Source organism: Lissotriton helveticus, chromosome 8, assembly GCF_964261635.1.
Source record: "Lissotriton helveticus chromosome 8, aLisHel1.1, whole genome shotgun sequence".
NCBI lineage: Eukaryota > Metazoa > Chordata > Amphibia > Caudata > Salamandridae > Lissotriton > Lissotriton helveticus.
Genome location: NC_136069.1, coordinates 120,044,071 through 120,063,795, shown reverse-complemented (window position 1 = coordinate 120,063,795; position 19,725 = coordinate 120,044,071). Strand labels below are relative to the sequence as shown.

General features: G+C 45.3%; 1 protein-coding gene across 1 annotated transcript in view; it reads left to right on the top strand.

Annotated features, from left to right (window-relative positions):
• TEX55 (testis expressed 55) overlaps positions 1–19,725 on the top strand; it is a 532,765-nt gene that overhangs the window by 499,416 nt on the left and 13,624 nt on the right. The window contains exon 13 of the mRNA XM_078656720.1: positions 13,715–13,849. Within this exon, the coding sequence (XP_078512846.1) occupies positions 13,715–13,849 (135 nt within the window). The remainder of the gene's footprint in view (positions 1–13,714; positions 13,850–19,725) is intronic.

Sequence of the window (19,725 nt, the reverse complement as noted above, 5' to 3'; positions counted from 1 at the left end):
AGTATTGTTAAGGGATGAGTGCATATGTGAGGCAAGAGGAAAGAAAACATGTAGTAATAAACTGACACAGATTATAACAATGCACAGAATAAAAAGAATGATCAAAGTAACTATACATCTACTGCGTAATAACTTGCAGTACTTTTCTCTCATTTTTCTCTTCTTACTATTCTCGTATGTGATCTTATACATGTCAGAAATATTAGTCTAACCGATTCACCACCGAGTGGACTTAGACAATTAAACTACGTCTGACTTACTAGATCTTAACTTAGATTTATACTCCTGCTGTGGAGTCTTTTTTAGTAAAGGCGGCGCAAGCGGCGCAAAGTCTGTATTTTTTTTTTTAATGTTTTTAGTATCTGTATCAGATTGTCCAAAGTGTCTTTTATAGTGTTGAGCGTGAAGTTTCCCTTGCGTCCTTCGACTTTCAGCGCGGTCCTCGTGGTCAGTAGCACCAACTTCGGCGTCTTCCAACGTGGCTCAAGGGGGCTTGATCGATCAAAGTTCCGGACACAAAAAAAACGAGGTCCCCAGGGACTATGGCGTGTTCCTTGACCTGGGTGTTGTCAGGGAAGGCGGCAGCAACCTGTGAATGACAAGAGAGTAGTGCAGACATCAAGGAAGCCAGGTAATCTGTCAGCATGTTACTGTCAACATCAACATTTTTTTTTTGGCATAGGCGTACCCCACATATTTGGCGGTCTACCGAAGACTACTTCATACGGGGATAGGCCTGTTCTGGAATGAGCTACCATACGCATGTAAAAGAGGGCAACCGGCATGGCTACCATCCAATCCACGCCTTTTTCTGCACATATCTTGGCAAGTTTTGTTTTGATTGTCTGATTATGTCTTTCTACAAGGCCTGCTGCTTCATGGTGTCTTACACAATGGAACTTCCAATTATATCCTAACAGAAGAGACACTTGTTTCATTAATTCAGAGGAGAATGGCTGACCGTTATCAGAATAGACGACCCGAGGCAATCCATACCTGGGGAAGTACTCGCGCACTAATTGCCTGGCTGTTGTCACAGCAGTATAATCTGGAACTGGATATGCTTCTGTCCATCTAGATAGTGCACACACAACTACCAAGACATACTTGTAACCTCTACATCTGTTCATTTGGATATAATCCATCTGGAGGACCGCAAAAGGGTGGTCAGGAGGATGAAATCCGCCTTGTTCCACCTGGATGCCTTTACCTGGATTGAACTGGCAAAAGATCATACATGTCTATCATTGCCTTTTCTCCCAAGTGTGCTGGACTATGTGCTGTGTTTATGATTACTTGTACCATGGAATCTGGAAGAAACCATGTACCTTTTCCCTTAGTCATCCAACCTTGTTCAGTCTGGACCCCTCCTTGTTCAGTCCATTTCTTTATCTCATCTGCAGTGGCATGTGTCTGTATGTCGAGTACATCTTGAGTGGGATCCCTGACCGTCATACATGTTGTCAGTAATGGTACCTCTGTCCTTGTCGTGTCTGTTGGTGTCTGGGCTGTAAGTTTAGCTGTTCGGTCTGCCAGGTCATTACCCTGGGAAATGGTGTCTGTAACTTTGGTGTGAGCTTTGCACTTCAGGATAGAAATGGCTGTAAGTAAATGTATTGCTTCCAACAGGGCTTGAATGAGCTGGCCGTGCTGGATCTTGGTCCCATGGGAGGTCAAGAAACCTCTTTCCCTCCAAAGTACCCCGAAATCATGAACTACGCCAAAGGCATATTGTGAGTCGGTATAAATGTTCACTTTCAAGTGCTTAGCTCTTATGCAGGCTTGTGTCAGAGCGATGAGCTCTGCTGCTTGTGCTGATAGTGTGTCTATTTTCTGTGTCTCTATGACTTTAGTAGCAGTGGTCACAGCATATGCTGCTGCTACTAACTCTCCTGCACTTGTTCTCATGCATGATCCATCTACATAGAGCGTTAAGTCTGGGTCTGGAAGTGCAATATCTGTCAGGTCTTGTCTTGGTTTTGTCACTTTATTCATTACTTCCACACAGTCATGTGGTGGTGCATTTACTGTACTTGAGGGCAAAAGTGTTGCAGGATTCAGAATATTACAACGTCTGATCTCTATGTGTGGTTGAAATAATGTCAGTTCATATCCTGTCAGTCTTGCTACAGTCAAATGTTGTGTCTGTGTCCTGTTTAAGAGAACTTCCACTGCATGTGGTAAACTAAAACATGTGGTCGCTAAAACTGGCGCTTGACATAATGCTCTTATTAATTCCTCAAATGCCAAGGTATGTTCTTGTGTCCTGTGTTGTCAATTGTATGAGTGGTTTGGCTAGATAGGCATACTGGGGAATCCATTGCCTACAGTATGAAGTGAGGCCAATGAATGCACGTACTTCTTTCTGTGTCTTGGGCTGTGAAAGGCTAGAAATTAACTGAATGAATGGCTTGTGTTAGCTGTATTCCTTGGAAAGTAAGTGTCCAAGGTACACCACTTGCTTTTCACAGAATTGCAACCTTGAAAGGGACACCTTGTGCCCCTTGTCAGCCAGAAAATGTAAGACTGTCAGTGACGCAATTGCGCATTCTGGTTCTGAACGTGCTGTAATTAGGATGTCATCTACGTACTGTAGTAGGGCAGTGTTGGGAGGCATATAAATACTGTCTGCGTAATGAGACTGAGCGTGTGTGAGACCGCACTACAGGACGCACGGCTCTAACTGAGTGAGCTGCAGAGCGGGGGGGCGAGACTGATGCACCTCACACAGGGCTCTAACTGAGACTGAGCTCCAGGGCTGAAGGGTGTGTGAGACTGGGCTGCAGGGCCCTGGCTGTCTTTTCAATGCCTGACTGTAAATACTAGGGCTCATTGCAAGAGCGAAAACTCCTGCCAATTATTCTGTTTACACTACGAGGGAAAAACTATTCATTGCAAGCATGCTTTATCTGAAGCCAATGAAGCTTTCAGTGCTGGTTGTAAGGAAGAGCAACTTGACCCCCACCTTTTATAAACAATTTCTCTGCGGCTCATCAAGTTTTATCTTTTTTTATATTGGTTTTTATTTTCTACACTGGCTTCCCCTTCATCGTGATGTCACCCACAGGGCAGTCCCTCCACCCTTTCAAAACTCGGAGAGCTAAGAACAGCTGCCAAGTGTCCGCGAAAAAGAAATGGAGTATGGCCAATGAAAACAAGACAGGCACTGCTTGGTGCTTCAAGAGGGAAAAGCCCTCCCTTTACAAAATATCTTTCCCTGCGAGTCAGGCAACCTCAAGGTCGAAAAACACATTCTCTGTAATTCAAAACATATCTGTACCCTCGGCTAGGGAGCTAACCAACATTCTCTAACTTAACTGAAGCAATTTTAAAACGTGATAAAAAGCATCCTAGAATCAGTAATTAATAAGGACATATTTAACTTATTTCGTAACCTAGACACATGCTAGCATTTGAAAATAATTATATCATAAAATATTGTTACTAGCTGCAAAGGAAAAAAAAAGAAACAGAACAACATGGCATGGACATTTTACTTTTTGAAAAAACCATGTGAAAACCCCATAATTTTGCATTGCAGAACCAAGATTTTCATAATTAAGTGTGCAAGCTCTTCTATTCTACCTATCAAAAGGGCCAGATTCATCATTTTTCAAAGAACCATGTTTTCTAATTGAGTCTAATTGAGTGGATTAACTGTCACACGCTATACTAAAGGGCAGCTTGCATTGGGAAAAAATAATAATGTATATTTTGTAGAACAAATTTTAATTTAAAAAAACACACGGTTGCATTACACTAATTAAAAGCACATTCTATGATGGGTCTGTTTTATATTTCCTTCTCAACCGTGAAAACATTAAAGCACCCTCCGTGCAAACCCTTATCTCAATCCGACTGGTTTACTTTCCATGCAAGAAGTTACCATTCAGTCAGCAAACTGACAAAGCACATAGGCAGACCCAGCAACCACTGAAAAAGTTAAATCAAACCATCAATCAACTAAAACACTTACTGACATTTAGTGTCAGCTCACATAACCATGCATGTTAAACAGCCATGAAATCGTGCCAAAACGCACTTCCAAACTACGCCAAAAAGACACCTTTCCCTCCACTGATTTCCTTCAAACTACTTTGCCGCAAAACTAGACACTCCCAAGTTTCAGCCGATCCCGCAGACTCAGTTAAGAACTACTTAGCACACCACGAAATCACGGCCTAAAAGCACGCACAAATCAAAACAGCTCCATTTTCCAAAAAATACACATTAGCCAAACACACCCTTCCGCCCAAGCCAAAAATCCCCAAAATTCAGCACATCTGGCCATCCACCTCCTCTACCGCTGATCCAACCCCCGACCCCTAGCGCACCTGGAACACCCCCAAAATAATTTCTCAATTTTCAGAAAAACGCCCAATGGATAACATGGCAAATCGCACCTCCGCACAAAACATGCTTTTTCCACCACTTCCACAGCTCAGATCCTTTTCAAATTTGGCATCACAGTAGTCCAAGCGATTCCCTAAATCCTCACCAAAAAGCAACCAAATCCATCCACTGGAACGGGTACGAATTTCCGCTCAAAAACACGCCCCCCCCGCAAACACCAAAAAACGCCAAAATCCCTCAACACCTTGTTAAACAGCATGTTAAAACAAATACTGCCTTCTCAATACAAGACACCAACTCTTTGGCAGCTGAACGTAGACACTGAAGGCTGAAGCACAATCATTCCCCAATGACTGCAGTACATGGGAAAGTCATGAACTCATCTCTCCACGTTATCACATAACACGTACGCACATCTTCAAAATGTTTTCTCCAAGCACTTGAAAAAGATCCAGCTCTCTCCTGCCTAACGTAATGATAACAAGCTCTGCACAAACCATAACCACATGGCGCTATTCACAAGCCATATTCACAAGAAACTCAACAAGTTATAATAATGACATGCTCTTCATAAACCATATTTACAAGGAGCTATTTACAAGGAACTCTGATGCTGTCAGCTTCTTTCTACATACTCTAAAGGGTACAGGTGGTGGCGTTCGCGACCTACTGGGTGTTTCTGAGGAGGTCACTCTAGCTAGTTCTTTTTCTTTTGCTTTTTCCGCTGCGTGTTTAGTTCTCTCTACTTTATTAAATTCTTTCTCTATTCTCCTATGTGACTCTTTGCGCCACAATTCGATGGCATCTTTCTGAGAGGGTCTTGATTTCTTTTTCCATAGCGATTCCTCTACTCTCATAATGCATTCAGGATCCCAGGTTCCTGAGATAGGCCATCTATACTTCTCCTCTAAACCCTTGGTGTACTCTACCCATAAGTCTAAAAACAAAATGGCGTCTAGTCCATGCTTATTATACATATAATGACCAGGTGTGTCTCTAGGCGGGATGTTAACTGACTCTTCTAGTATACCTTTTCTGGTCCCTATCTGACGTAATTTCGAAAACAGTGGCATGTTGAAACCAACAAAATGGAAATACAATACACAAAAATAGACTGAAACAATCAACAATCATTCACACTAAAACATCATAACATTAAAACAAACATGATCTAAACCAATACAGAGAACTAAACATGTACTTGAAAAACTATATGCACTGGAATACAGTACAACCATACCGGTCTCAAAAATGAGACACGTCTTGACCGTGCCCACGTTTACCATGGAACCGTCTTGACCGTGAACATATAAAATGAACCCGTCTTGAAACTTTATGCATTCCCCATAGTGGTACTCACCGGGAAGCAGGACTTGAAACTTGAAGGCCTCGGACTTCTACGCATCTACGTCCACGTCTACTTCTACGCATGCGCCTTGGAACAGGTGGACCTCTGGCCAAGTTAAAAGGGCTTTATTCCAATAACTCGAGTTAAGGGAGAATCTGTTCCATCACCACTGAGGTTCAGGAAGGGTCTTCTAACATTTAATAACAAATGAACAACATATATACATTTTGTCTTGTACATAGGGCGTAGGAAGGAACGCAGAGCAGAGAAAGAAACAGATAAGAGCATGTGGGCGTACATGTGGGTGTACACTTTATGAGTCATAGGTAGGTGATAGGTAGGTGTCATAGGTGGGTGGTACACAGAGGAGGAGTTTGCATGACCAGCTGGAACTTTGCCCTACTTGTGTGCAACTTGGTCATGACGTGCAATTGACGTGCAACTGGGAGGAGAGCTGACTTTAAGTCTAGTAGAGAAACCTTCAGTGTCAGGGCGACCAGCACATCTTGTACTATCTGATATCTTAGAGATATCTAGAGTCGGGATGTATTATCTGAAGTAAAGGTTGCTCGTCACTAGGAATCAGAAAAAGCATATATTTCTTCGTTCATTGCGTGGGGCTGTGAGCTTTCTATGGATGCAAGCACTGTGATTTCATCTAAACGGAGACAGGAAAACTAGGCCCTATCTTTACGGACGGGTTCTGTTTACCTTTTTCACCGGGCATGCAGATAACTGTTAAGCAAAATATACTGTCTTGGCAGCCCTTGCTGGATTTCTTTCGGCTGAGCTAGAAGCATGCGAGGTCAGAGATACATAATTGCAGCTTTCAGTGTGTCAGGAGTCATGAAAAACCCTTATTTCAGAAAGTGGCTCAGCTGAACCACAAAAAAGGTTTCATCGTGATTTATTTAAAAGTGCACAATGTAAATACATGGGCCTTCATGTTAGCTTAATATTTCTTACATGGGAGACTTAATTTCTGGCATCCTAAAGCAGGACGTGATTGCAGAGGCCTCTTTGTTCAGGCCACTTAAGGGAAAATATGCATGGGTGACATGCACATATATGTACCACACATGTAACATAGGGTACACGCAGGGGACATCTTGGTCAGGCAAAATTTCATTTTCCTCAGGGTGGAGCAGGTATACGGGTTAAGTAGACAAATGTGCTGGTGAGGGGACTCGGGTGGAGCGGGGGCGCGCATGGAGTAGAGAGAGTACAGGGTGAGGAACGTAGGCAAATAGGTGGAGGGCGGATATGGAGCAGACACAGGTGGAGGAGTGACCAGATCAAGCTAAAGTAAAGGTAGTGGTAAAGTGAAGGAAGCTGTGCAGGAGAAGAGTGAGGGTGGCAGGGGTGTGTGTTTGTGGGTATGCACAGAGAGCATGTAACTGACAGGCCAAAGTAACATCGAGCAAAAGGATGGAGATCAGAACAAGCACACTGTAGCTGGATGAAAATCTGTTTGACCATCAGCTTTCAGTTTAAAAATATTTTCTCTCAATTGATTAGTTTTCCATACAGTTTCCGGTGATTGTAGTAGAATCAAGCCCATTCTTTTTCTGACAATTGGATGTAGAGAACCGAGCAGAGTGACAAGTAAGGAAGCCTTAAGAAGCATTGGCAAAGCCAATAGGTGGCAGTATAAAGCGAAGGGCTTTTGGCTTTGCGTATTCTTTTTTTCAATGAAATTCATGCATGTGCGCACATGGTCTACAATGTTAGGATGGGTTTCTATCAAAGAAACTCCATTTCAAGATGGCCTCTGATGCACACATATGCATTGTAATGCACATTGTTTATTTCCTGTACAGATTTAACATCACAGTCTGCCTTGTTAGACTGGCAAATTGAAATAAAATAGAGCATAATGCAAGTCAGGCAAATTGCGAAAAATTAAACGACCAACCAAGCAGCTGGCCCCTGATAATATAAATAAGTAAATAAATAAAAAAATTCAATACAGTTTTGGAAGCGGGAAGGAGACTGCGGTGAACATCACATAGGGGAAAAGGGAGGAAAATAGATAAAGCGGTCCAGTAGTTCTTTGCAGCTGCCAGGCTCTCATAAAAAATAAAAATAATAAACATTTTAAAAAATATATATGGGGAGCATGGGAAAGCAAGAGGGGTGAAGAGGACGCATTCGGGGGTGGGAAGAATAACGAAGCAAGGAAACAATGGTCCTGGGAGGACAAGCACCAAAACAGAGAGGAAAGGCAAAGGATGAGGGAAGACAGAAAACAAGACTTGCCAGGCTCAAAGTGTCGCCTTTTGGCTCCCAAACCAAACGTATTGTCTTTGTCAGAGAATTTTGCCGATACTATTTAGCATCGGTAAAGAGCGGAGAAACAATGCTTTTCATGCCAATACGGACAAGAAGTGGTAACAACAGCAACAGTACATATATCCGCATGCATTATCGCGCATGCTCACGTATGTGTCATGAAGCAGCAGCAATATTGTAATAAGGTGTTATGGAGCTGTAACTTAACAAAACAAACAGTGTGGCAAAGCATATTTCCTTTTTTTGAAAGGACCGGACCGGCTGTAAAGTGCAGTTTCCCGGCTCTTCAACAATATATATTTTTTTAAAGATGGATTGGGGAGGGAACAGCAATGCTGGATCAGCAGGGGAATGGTGTACACGAAGACAAGCAGCAGGAGCAAAATGGGGGAGGGGGAGCAACAGAAAATGCCTCCGGAATCCCGCCGCGGCCGCACCGGAAGTCAGGCAAGGTCGCCTGTGACGGGGGCGGGGCCGCGTCCGGACCGGAAGAGGAGGCAGGCGGAGTCAATGCGTCTCGCGCCCCGGGGCTCCTGTGAGCGGTGGAGAGCCCCGGGGCCGCGCCAGCAGGAGGTTGCGCGCCGCGTGCTGAGAGCAGAGTCCCCCGAGATTGGCCAGGTAAGTTCAAAAGGGCTGGGGGGGCTTGGTGCACTCGTGTGTGTGTGTATGCTCGTGTGTGTATGTATGTGTGCGACGGTGACGGCGGCGGGGAGGGGGGCCTTGGTGCACTTATGTGTGTGTGTATGTGGGGGGGGGGTGTATCTCTGTATGTATGTGCGTGCGTGCATGGGCGCTTGTGTGTGTGTCTGTGTGTATGCGCATGCGTGTGCGGTGTTTCGAGCTTCCCAGGAGACAGCACCTGGCCACAGCGCGCGTTTGCGTGCGCGTGGCAGATTCCAATCGCCATGCGCGTGGCCAGGATTGTCTCCTGGGAAGCAGACACGGCAGCAATAGGTTCTCGGCGGAGACGCGCTTCCGCGCGGCTAGCCGAGACCTAAAAAACGGCTATCTAAAAAATAGTATTGTTAATACCGTTTGACTGTGATTATGTTTCTTTAAACTAGACACTGCACCTGGAGGTTTGTGTTTTAACTTCATTTACCGATTTGGCAAAACTGCCTCAGGTCAGCCTCATAATTCACCTGCTCATGTGACATCGAGCACAACCACATCGACTCACCTGGGAAACTATTACCGTGGCTCCCTGCAGAAAAAAGCGAGGATTTTCGCTACATGAGCAACTTATCAAGCAATAGAATTCAATTAAGCAGACATCTCTTCTCGTGAGTCAAAACAGTCAATTTCGACCAACAGTCTGGCATCAGGCTTGAGTGACACATCAAGCTTTCGACATTGGTATGCTGTGACGCTGCTTGTAGACGTACGCACCACACATGGGGACAGATAGTACACGCCTTATTACAAAGCAGGACTTTAAAAGTAGTAAATCGATTCCTATTGGTTTTGTCCTTATCTAGAATATATTTCTGACGTTTTAAAGATTCATAAAGAGTCAGAGGCGGTTGCTCGACCTGGGCAAATGAGATGATGTCACAGGGGCAGACAAACGAGGGAAGAAGAGGAGACTAACAGACTCCCCTGCCGCAGGCCCACAATCAAGAGTGGCAGTAGACAGGCAGCAAAGCAGCACGCACACAAACACACTGTGGATTTCAGAATGGGATATATCCAGGGCCACTGGAATATGCGTTCCGCGGCCACGCCATTTTTCCGCATAATTATAAATTTCCGCATTTGCCACATAATACATCATCTACTGTATAATCTGCAGATTTTAACACAAAAATTGTTTCTAGCTCAAACAGTTCAAAAGTTACTAAAAACGCAGCGACATGGGTTTGTGCACAGTGGAAAGCCCCTTGCAAAGGTTAACCAGTCCTCTTTCTGTTCCTTTTTTCATTATTTGGTTGTTAAACGTGTCCTAATGAGAGGAAATCTCAGTATTTCCAGGTGTAAAAACTACAAAAAATGAAGTACTAGTATAAGAAAATGTGCCCCATTATGCTGCATAATTTGCCTTTACTTGCTGCAAAATGTAGTAAACCCTGCTGCATAATTTGGTGCTTCCCTGCCACATAATTCCAGGGGCCCTGGATATATCCAATAGGAATCCAGACAGACATTCATCTAGTGTATGTCCTGTGATCTACTACGTCCCCACCTCTGTCTTTCTCTGGATCCCATCCTCAGTCTGGAGCAGGCGATATGGCAGTACAGCCGTGTAGGGATAGAAAGGCAAATCCACATTTAGCGGCCATATTTCGCGTGTGTCTAGGAGAATGTAAGTATGTGTCAGCATGCATGTCGGCCTAGGTCTGTGGGTGTGTATCTGTCTATTGGTTACCGTGATATTTTCTGACACATTTTGTCAGAAACACATTTTGCCAGCATGGTGACCACCCCTGGAATAATAACACTGGCATATTGTGATCATCCATGTCAGTTGTGTTTTAGAACAACAATAACAACAAATATTGTCTGCCATAAATATAATTTTAAAAAATATTACTTCACCGAGAGTAGATTTTATATTACGAACTTCAAAGAAGTTATTTTTTGTAAACACTACTTTGGGAATTCTACTTTGTCAGATGATATTCTGATACCATACCTCCATGGCAGAGTGATAGTCATTTTATGAATTGTGGTGCACGTCCCTAAAATACTAATGATCGTTCTTGGCATAATGGTGGTTAGACCTGGCATAATAGTTTCTTTCCAGCTCTGGCATAAAGGTGGCCCTGTACATTGCAGGCATTCTGCACTTACTGTATGCATTCTTGTCACTTTAGTGGTCATCTCTGTCATAGTAATGGCAATCACATGCATAATATTTAGCCCTGCTGTCATTATGGCGACTACCACTGACAAAGTGCCTTGGTCTCAAGTTGAACCTCACTGTGGAAATCAAAAATAGGCCACCACCAGACTGAAGTTTATTGTGTCTCAATTTGCAGAAGGGACCGGGCTTGACAGTTTCTGCTGTAAGTTTCCTATTGGAGAAGGAACGTATCTGATTTGCATGTGTCTGATCTCTGCCTGACAGCGAGACAAAAAAACACAATGGACGGGAATGTGGCCCCTCAAAAGTGCCAGAGGCTGAGATCAACGTACACACAATGAGGAACAAGAGGTACAAGGTTACAGGGATGCAAAGTGGACATGGAGAGAAGTATGGGAGCAGTACAGGAATGTGCATACACAGAGAAACTAGGAGACTGGGAGACAAGGGAACACACGAAGAAATCGAAGGGAAACAGACACTCAATCCTGCTAAACGATACTGCAGAAGAAGAAAACGGCATGTATCAGCGAAAACTCACACTTCAGCAATCCGACAGAGACACACAGTCATAGCAACGGCAGATATGTGTTTCAATAAAAATACAAAGTACGGTAACATAACAAAACAAAACAAGGAAGTCACTGTTACTCACGAGCCCAGCATTATTTTCTAGCAGCCTCACCGGAAGTCAGGCAAAGTCGCCTGTGACAGGGGCGGGGCTGCGTCCGGACCGGAAGAGAAGGCGGAGTGAAAGCGTCTCGCGACGCCAGAAGGAGAGCGGAGTCCCTCAGAATTGACCTTGTAAGTTGAAAAGGGCTGGGGGGGCTCGGTTCTCTCGTTGTGTGTGTGTGCTTGTGTGTGTATGCATGTGTGAGACGGCGGGGGAGAGGGGGGGTGCACTCGTGTGTGTACGCGCGTGTGTGTATGTGTGGGGGGGGGTGGGTCTCTGTATGTATGTGCGTGGGCGCTTGTGTGTGTGTATGCGCATGTGTGTGTGCTTCCCAGGAGACAGCGCCTGGCCACAGCACTCGTTCGCATGCGCGTGTCAGTTTGAAATCGCCTCCAAGGCGATGCGCGTGGCCAGTATTGTCTCCTGGGAAGCAGACACGGCAGCAATAGGTTCTCGGCTCCCCGATGCCACAAGAACCCATTTTTCTATTCCTTAATAGCGAAAAATAACGATTCGCTATTAAGGAATAGCAAAATGAAATGCATGAAGAAATCACTAAGAAAATAGCGATTTCTTAAAATTGCTTAATTGCGACTCGCAAATTGAGAGTCGCAATTAAGGAATACCTCCCCATTCATTCCTATGGGCCTAGAGGCCCATAGGAATGAATGGGAAGACATTCTCAATTTGCGAATCGCAATTAGCGAATCGCAAATTGAGAATGCGATTTCAAGGGTGCAGGGGTGTCCAAAAGGACACCCTGTTGCACCCCTGAAATTGATCTGTGCACATATGTTGCACACACACATGCCCTTAGGGCATGTGTGTGCGCAACATGAAACTTTGAAAAATGCACTTTAGTGCATTTTTCAAAGTTTTTGCAAATTACCATGAAGTTCAACTTCATGGTAATTTGCGAGCCCTATTGGCGAAATCGCTATTTTTTAAGCTTTCATGCATTGCATTTAAGGAATCTCAATTTGAGATTCCTTAAATGCAAGTAATCGCAATTTTGCGATTTCTTAATTTGCGATTTTTGCATTTGGTATGATGCATCCCAAATGCAAAAATACCAGTCGCAAAGGGACAGATTCTGAGAATCTGCCCCTTTGCGAGCGGATTTTACCTTGATGAATCTATGCCTATGGCCCTAATTCTGAGTTGGTCAGAGTTGTAGGTGCTGTTTATCGCACCCGATAACCTTTGACATTTGTACTTGGGTTCTTTAGGCACCAAATCCACATTCTCCGGTAAATACTGTATTCTTTTCCCCTGTTAAATCCCGGTTACTCTTGCCTGCTGAAAGTTATTGAAGGGTGAGGTATTTGGCACCTGGTAATTACTGGGTACAGTAAATACTGCACAGCTTGGAATTCCAACATCTGTGCAATCAGCATTAGCATTAGGGTCAGAAATCAATGAGTAATTGAGAATTAGGCCCTCGTGGTCACAGTTCCTCACTGATGAGTTAAATCTAACATTTTGTGGTGCTACGGATGGATGGGAGTTTGAGAACCATGGTTCCAGGTAAGAAAGTCTTCTAGGTGCAGTTGGCATCATGTCCAGTCTTAGTGAACAGTAGAGCAGGGCTGATGCTGGAGTCCTACTTAGGAGGAGCTTACTGTACAAATGTCTTTCTCTTTAAGCCTAAGTCGGTGTTGGAGGTTATACAGTCGGAATGTGGAGTTCATGTCTGCTTTGACCGGAGCAGTACGCTGGCGAGTGCCGGCACTGGTGGATCTCAAAGCTGCTGTAAGCTCTACATCCACATTAAATGCTGGAGTAATGGCTTGGACGAACCCTGACATAGTTTGTACCTGCCTGAACAAGTAAAGGCAGTACAGAGAACAAGTGATGGTTCTATGTAGTTCACAGTCCATCAGAAGACCACCTCTACCTGAAGGACAAGGCTTATGCTCGTTCGCACACTTGCAAATGTCAGTGGATTTTGATGTGCGACTGAAAGGTTCGTCGTTCAGCCCCCGGTGAAGAGTTATCCTGTCTGATGATGGGGTACGAGAGGTTCTGGTTGAAGCGCACTTGTTATACAGAAGTCTTCAAGTGATCCGCTTAACAGAGTATATGCAGGGCCACTTCCTAAAGTTTCATCTGCATTTACAGTAATGATTTTGGGCTGATGTGGGATGGGGAATTGTGTCTACTGAGGGCTCCAGTCCAGCATTTCATTGAGAATTTACTGTATGGTTGCCGATCTTTGTAAATAATTGTGATTTTTTTCCCCTAGTGTGCAATCAGAAAGACTCTGATCACAGAATTGGAGCCTGGGGAGTCCACAGAGCGGCTGACTGCCACCTACGAGGAGCCGTACGACGTGTCGTTGAAGTACATGGAGAAGCACAACATCCTGCAGATATTCCAGGTGACGCACACACATCCCTTGGCCAGAGTCTGCTGAGGCAACGCGTAGTGGTCGAGCCATGGTGATTGGTAGAGACACTGTAACTAACATGTGGTCCTAGTGCCATCCGTCTGCTGAAACCTTTACACTGATACATGCTAGAAATGGGCAAGGGCTTGCCGACTGCGGGCCAACTCAAGACCCGTTGGCTTCATAAGACCTACCTGGGAGATCAACATCTCAATCCTGTGAAGAAGGCAGGCGGTCGGCATTACTTGGCCACCTAAGAGATGACCCAAAATCAATGCAATGCAAATTGTTTGTGGGACAGTGAGTGCAAGGGTTTATAGGGAATGGCGAATGGCTTCCTTGTGTTCCTGTGGTTTCTTTGATCCTGGGTCCAAAGTCTGTGTGGTTCTTCGTTCCCAGAGTGGTTGGTTCGTATCTGCATAACTGCTCAGCTGCCCCTTCTTTTCATTTAAGCATCTGTGACCCGGATACCGTCTGTGTGTTCTGAAGCTGTGCAGTTCTACTTTTATTTGACAGTCACATGCAAAGTGACTGGCCACTGCTGCATGCAATAATGCCAGTTAATTGCCTTACCATGCACAACCGGTCAGAGGTGAAAGGATTTTGCCCATTGTCTCGAGAAATGTGTCTATTTAGCACCCTCTTCACTTCCTCCTTGTCTCTTCTTCTTTGACTCCCTGCTTGCTTGTTCCTGCTCCTGCTTGTGATCGCCTTCTGTCCCACTACACCGCATCACACAAGGCAAATAACCATTCGGCCAAGTTCTGACAACTTGCTCTTACATGCCAGCATGGCAGCCTGTCTCTTGTCAGCATGGAAACACCCATCCCTGCCTGGTGCAGTGTCAGCTTAAGGACTTTGGAGGCAAGAAATATTTTGGGGGCCCATGTTTGGAACAACTTCGGATTTTATTACCCATTTTCTGCTCATTCAAGCCCATGGTGCCAAATAATATAGAATTCTACATTAAAGGTGGAGATAGAGAGGTAGACAAAAGTGGGCTAGAGTGAGAAAATTCACTTCTCCTGGGGCCGCTAGGAAGGTGGAGGTCCCACGACAATTGCCCACTTTGCCCATGCCTTACAACATCTCTGACCTGATGTCTTCTGCAGCACAGCAGATGCAGTCACAAGCTTGTTCGTGCTGCACACCTACCTTTCTACTACAGAGCCAACACCCACAGACTCATTGTGAGTGCAGGGCTGAGGACAAGGAAGGTGAACCCGCCCATTCAAATACCATTACACTACTCACAGCGCTTCCTTAAGCACTTTTGGTGCCTGGTTCTGGGTGTTTTTGGGCTGGAATCGGCAATACCATGCAAGACTTTGAATCTGGTGTCATCTCATGTTATTTAACTGTCTCAGCGGCAACAGTTTCTCCAGGTACGAAGGACGTTCCATGGCCAGTAACCTAGGACTGAATGTGGTCTGTACTCTGTTTACACACGTGTCCTCTTGGTTTCACCACTCCTGTAGCTGTGATAGTGAGGCGGTGACACAGTGATGGCAGCAGTGGAGCCAAGCTGCTCCCACCAGAGGTGCAGGCTGCCACTGAGGGCTCTGTGAAGCGCCTTCTAACCTGCTCCCGTGCTGCGAACCGCTGGATCTGCGGAATGACTACGATGTCCAGTTTTAATCTGCAGGCACACAAAATGCACTCCTCAGCTTTGACACAACTGTAAAACCTAAAAGGGAGTTGACTGAACATGCAGGGTGGGCTCTAGGGCGGTGCAGCTGGTGCTGACCTTAGTGGTGGGGGAGGGGAGGAGGGACGCTGTGTTTAGAAAGAATACTACAAGCATTTGCAATGCAATAGGCGTCGCATTTATGAGAGTTTGAGCTATTGCCATTGTTAATGACAATGGCAATAGCTTAAACCCTTGCAAATGCGAAACCTATTGCATTGTAAATGCAGTTTTTGGGAAAGCTCCCCAATGCCTTGCTTTCACGTTAATGTCTGCCACGCCCTTTCTTTATACGAGCCGCGTCTAAAGAACGGGGCGTGGCCGCCATTATAGTGAAAACACTTTATGAGACGCTTTTACAAAAAAAAACATCTGTTTGTCAAGTTGACAAATGCTTTTTTTTTGTAAAAGCACCCCATGCAGCGGTTTCACTTTAACAGCGACCACCCACCTTTCTTTTGATGCGGATCATAGAAAGAAAGGGGCGTGTCCGACATTAAAGTGAAAACATCTTATGGGGCGCTTTTACAAAACAATATTTGCAATGCAATAGGTCTTGCATTTGCGAGAGTTTGAGCTATTGTCATTTATAATGACAATAGCTCAAACTCTTGTAATGCAAAACCTATTTCATTGCAAAGAAGCAGCAATGATTGTCCCAGGCTGCTTTGAAAGTCAAAGCGTGCTTGGCTGAATGTTGCAGGAAAGCATGTTGTGCCTGCTGTACCAGAAACTTAAAGAAAATACTGCTTACAGACTAAAATAAAGATACTGTGTAACAATAGAAGTAAAAGGGCCAGTCCTCATGGGAGGTTACAAATTAAGACAAGGCAGTACTAAGGAGGGACTAACAAGCCTATTAATGAATCAGAAGCCAGCATTTATGAAGGACAATGTCACAAGTCAATTAAAAATATAGGCGGAGAGTGGACGGGGCTTCAAGTCCATACTCGAATACATCATGTCTCACAGAGCAGCGCATGCGCCGCCCAGGCTCGACCTAAAAAGCACCTGCTGTAGAATTTATTGTATATCCAGGTTTCAAGCAACAATAAAAATGTCAAGATAACATGATTATTGTTCATGCTGGAGAGAGAGCGGAGTTTTTTCTAGGGGCATCCCTGCCTAGTTAATTTTCATTAACCGGTTCTTTTTCTGAACACTTGGCTAAAGTCCCACGTATCTGCCGGCATAGAACCAGCCGCATATCTTTTTCTTATTTAGGGACGGTTAACTGGAACAAACTCCCTAGGGAGCTGCGCTCAATACGGAACCTTCCCTTCTGTAAGAAAAAACGAAAGATGTGGCTTTTCTGACAATCTGCATAAGTCTTATCTGTAGATGCCATTATGTCTGTTTAGCGCCAGGATACTCTTGGGAGTAGCTGTGCACTGTATAAATCTATTTAACATAACATATAACATTAGACAGCCGCGGATATTAAGTACTCCAACCTTCGCACACATATCCGTAAGGTACTCAATAGATGGAAGCATTGCACGATGTCCTGGCTAGGACGGATTGCAGCTGTCAAGATGACTGTCCTCCTCCAAATCTTGTACCTGTTTCAGGCCCTTCCCCTTCGGCTCCCACGGGGCTGGATTCAACAAACGCAGGCGGACCTGTCGCATTTTATATGGCATGGGTGTAAGGCGCGTTTCCGACATCAAGTTGCGGCTCTACCGCCAGAGAAAGGGGGAGTGGGAGTCCCCGACGTCCAGCTTTATTTCCATGCTGCCCAACTCAGATACCTGGTAGAGTGGCACCGCCTGGAATCCGAAAAGCACTGGCTGTTCCAGGACCAGGCGGTGGCAGGCAGGCAGGCCATTACAAGCGGTGCCCTTTCTTAATAGAAACCATAGACCTCCAAACCTATATGCCTCATACATCATGAGTACAATAATGGACTCCTGGGACCATACGAACGTCTCCAACCAGCTGACCACCTTCCCGTCACCCCTCACCTGGCACAATTGGTGGTACACACAATTGCTGGCCCAATTGCTTCTGCTTTTAGGGCATGGCGCTCTACTCCCTGTAGGTCACTGGGCCATCTCTTCGACATGAATGGTATCATTCCTTTCTCACAGCTCGGGGAGGATTACGGCCTCCTGGAACTGGAGCGGTTACCATATTTACAAGTCCGGCGCTGGGCACTGCTTCCAATAGTTAGGCCGCAAGCACAACGTCTACTGACACCATACGAAAAGTGGCTAGTAACGTGCACCTCTGATAAGAAAATTATCTCTGACATCTACAAAATGCTACTAACCACTACTACACACACATACAATGCAGGCCGCTCCAGGTGGGAAAGGGACCTGAGGAGAACGCTGAGCCATAAAGAGTGGGAGGGCATTTACCATAGAGCAAGGCACTCAGCGTACCATATGGTCCTCACAGAGACCCTGACCAAAGTAGCCACCTACTGGTGCTACACACCTGAGCGCATCCACCACTTTGACCGGCGCCGGAGCGACCGGTTTTGGAGGGAATGTGGGGAGGCGGGTACCCTAGAACACATCCTCTGGAGCTGTCCAGTTATACAACCTTACTGGACCCAAGTCCTCGATGAAGTAGACTTACACCTTGAAACACACTCCCACGTTTCCCCTCATACATTCTCTTGGGCCTGCCCAACCCGCTAACATATCCACTTAAGTCGCGGAGGGGCCGATTGATTGCTATTGCTATAAGAGCGGCGATATAAAACATCCTGATCCACTGGCGCTCTACCCAGCTCCCAACACATGCCGGTTGGCTTCAGCGACGATGGTCAGTGCTGGGCATGGAGAAACTCACTCTAACGTTGGCTGGCAGAGAGTCTGAATTCCCTGAGTTGTGGCGACCTTTCCTCACTTTGCTGGTGTCGGAGTTCTGGGAACTAACATGCCCTCGGTACATACGACTCCTTCGCCTTCCAGATGCACAAATTCCAGACGCCGCTCCTTATGGGACACGTAAACTCAGACGATAAGCATTAGCCTATTTCCCCTACCACTTTTTTTTCCCCTTTCCTTTTATGGTTCAAGGTGGATGAGGGGGGGGGGACTGGGAAGAGGTGGGTTTTTTTGTAAATGTTCCTGTTCCTGTTAAGTTTGAGGGCCCACTCCATGCTTATTACCCATGGTAACAATACTTATTGCCACCCAGTGGTCTCATATGCACGGATTTAAAGGAGCCGAGAGCCTTGTCTTTTTCTTTCTGTCTGTTTTCAAATCAATAAAGAGATTTAAACCATAACATTAACAGAGACAGTTCTGAGACATTTGCGACCTATGAGTTCATCGATCGCATCGCAAAATCAGAGACAAGTCATAAATAGTCCGGATCTTCGTCCGAGTGCGGACATAATGATAGTACTCGTGAATGTCCTTTGTGGATTCCCAAAGTCATAAACTTAGACGTTTGGTCTAAGTTTAAACCAAACATCTAATTTTACCTTTGTGAATCAGACCCTCAGTGTGCAGTTTGCCACTACTTTTTGTGATCAGTCTGTTAATGCATCTGGCCCCTAAACAATATGTCATTTTTTGTCTACTGTATATCTCTCGGTCTCCTTTAAAACATCATAAGGTATTTTGCAACATTTTATATCCTGTCTAGCCTTTCTCTCTGTATGTCAATTATGGGCCGGACTGGGAACCAAAACCGGCCCCGGCAAAGTGCTCGGCCGGCCCCGGGGAGGGGGGGGGAGGTCAGAGCTCTTTGCCGGGCCGATTTTCAGCAGATTTTGTTGCAGAGCCGATTTTGCTGCATAAACGGCCCTGTAACGAAAACGGCCCCCAGGGGCCCAAAACCGACCCCCACCCTTGCGGCGCACCGGGGGATTGCCCGGTGACTGCAACGGCCAGTCCGGGCCACCGTCATATTTTCTGTCTAGCATGTCTGTCTAGTCTGTTGTAGATACCACCGGGTAGCGTAGAAAATATCAAGTTCTGTCCCATCTGTTTGTCTCATTCAAAAACAACCCAAAGTATTATAGAAAATAACAGTGTCTGCCTGTCGTCTTTCAACAAGGAACTGAACATATGAAAACTGAATATAAATTGTACTCGATGAACCTGATGAACAATTAATACTCTTTTCTTCCTCCCTCTGCCTTATCATTCTCTCCTCATTCCCGTCTCTTGTACTCTTTTCTTCCCTTCCTCTGTCCCTTCCCTGGCTTGTTATTCCT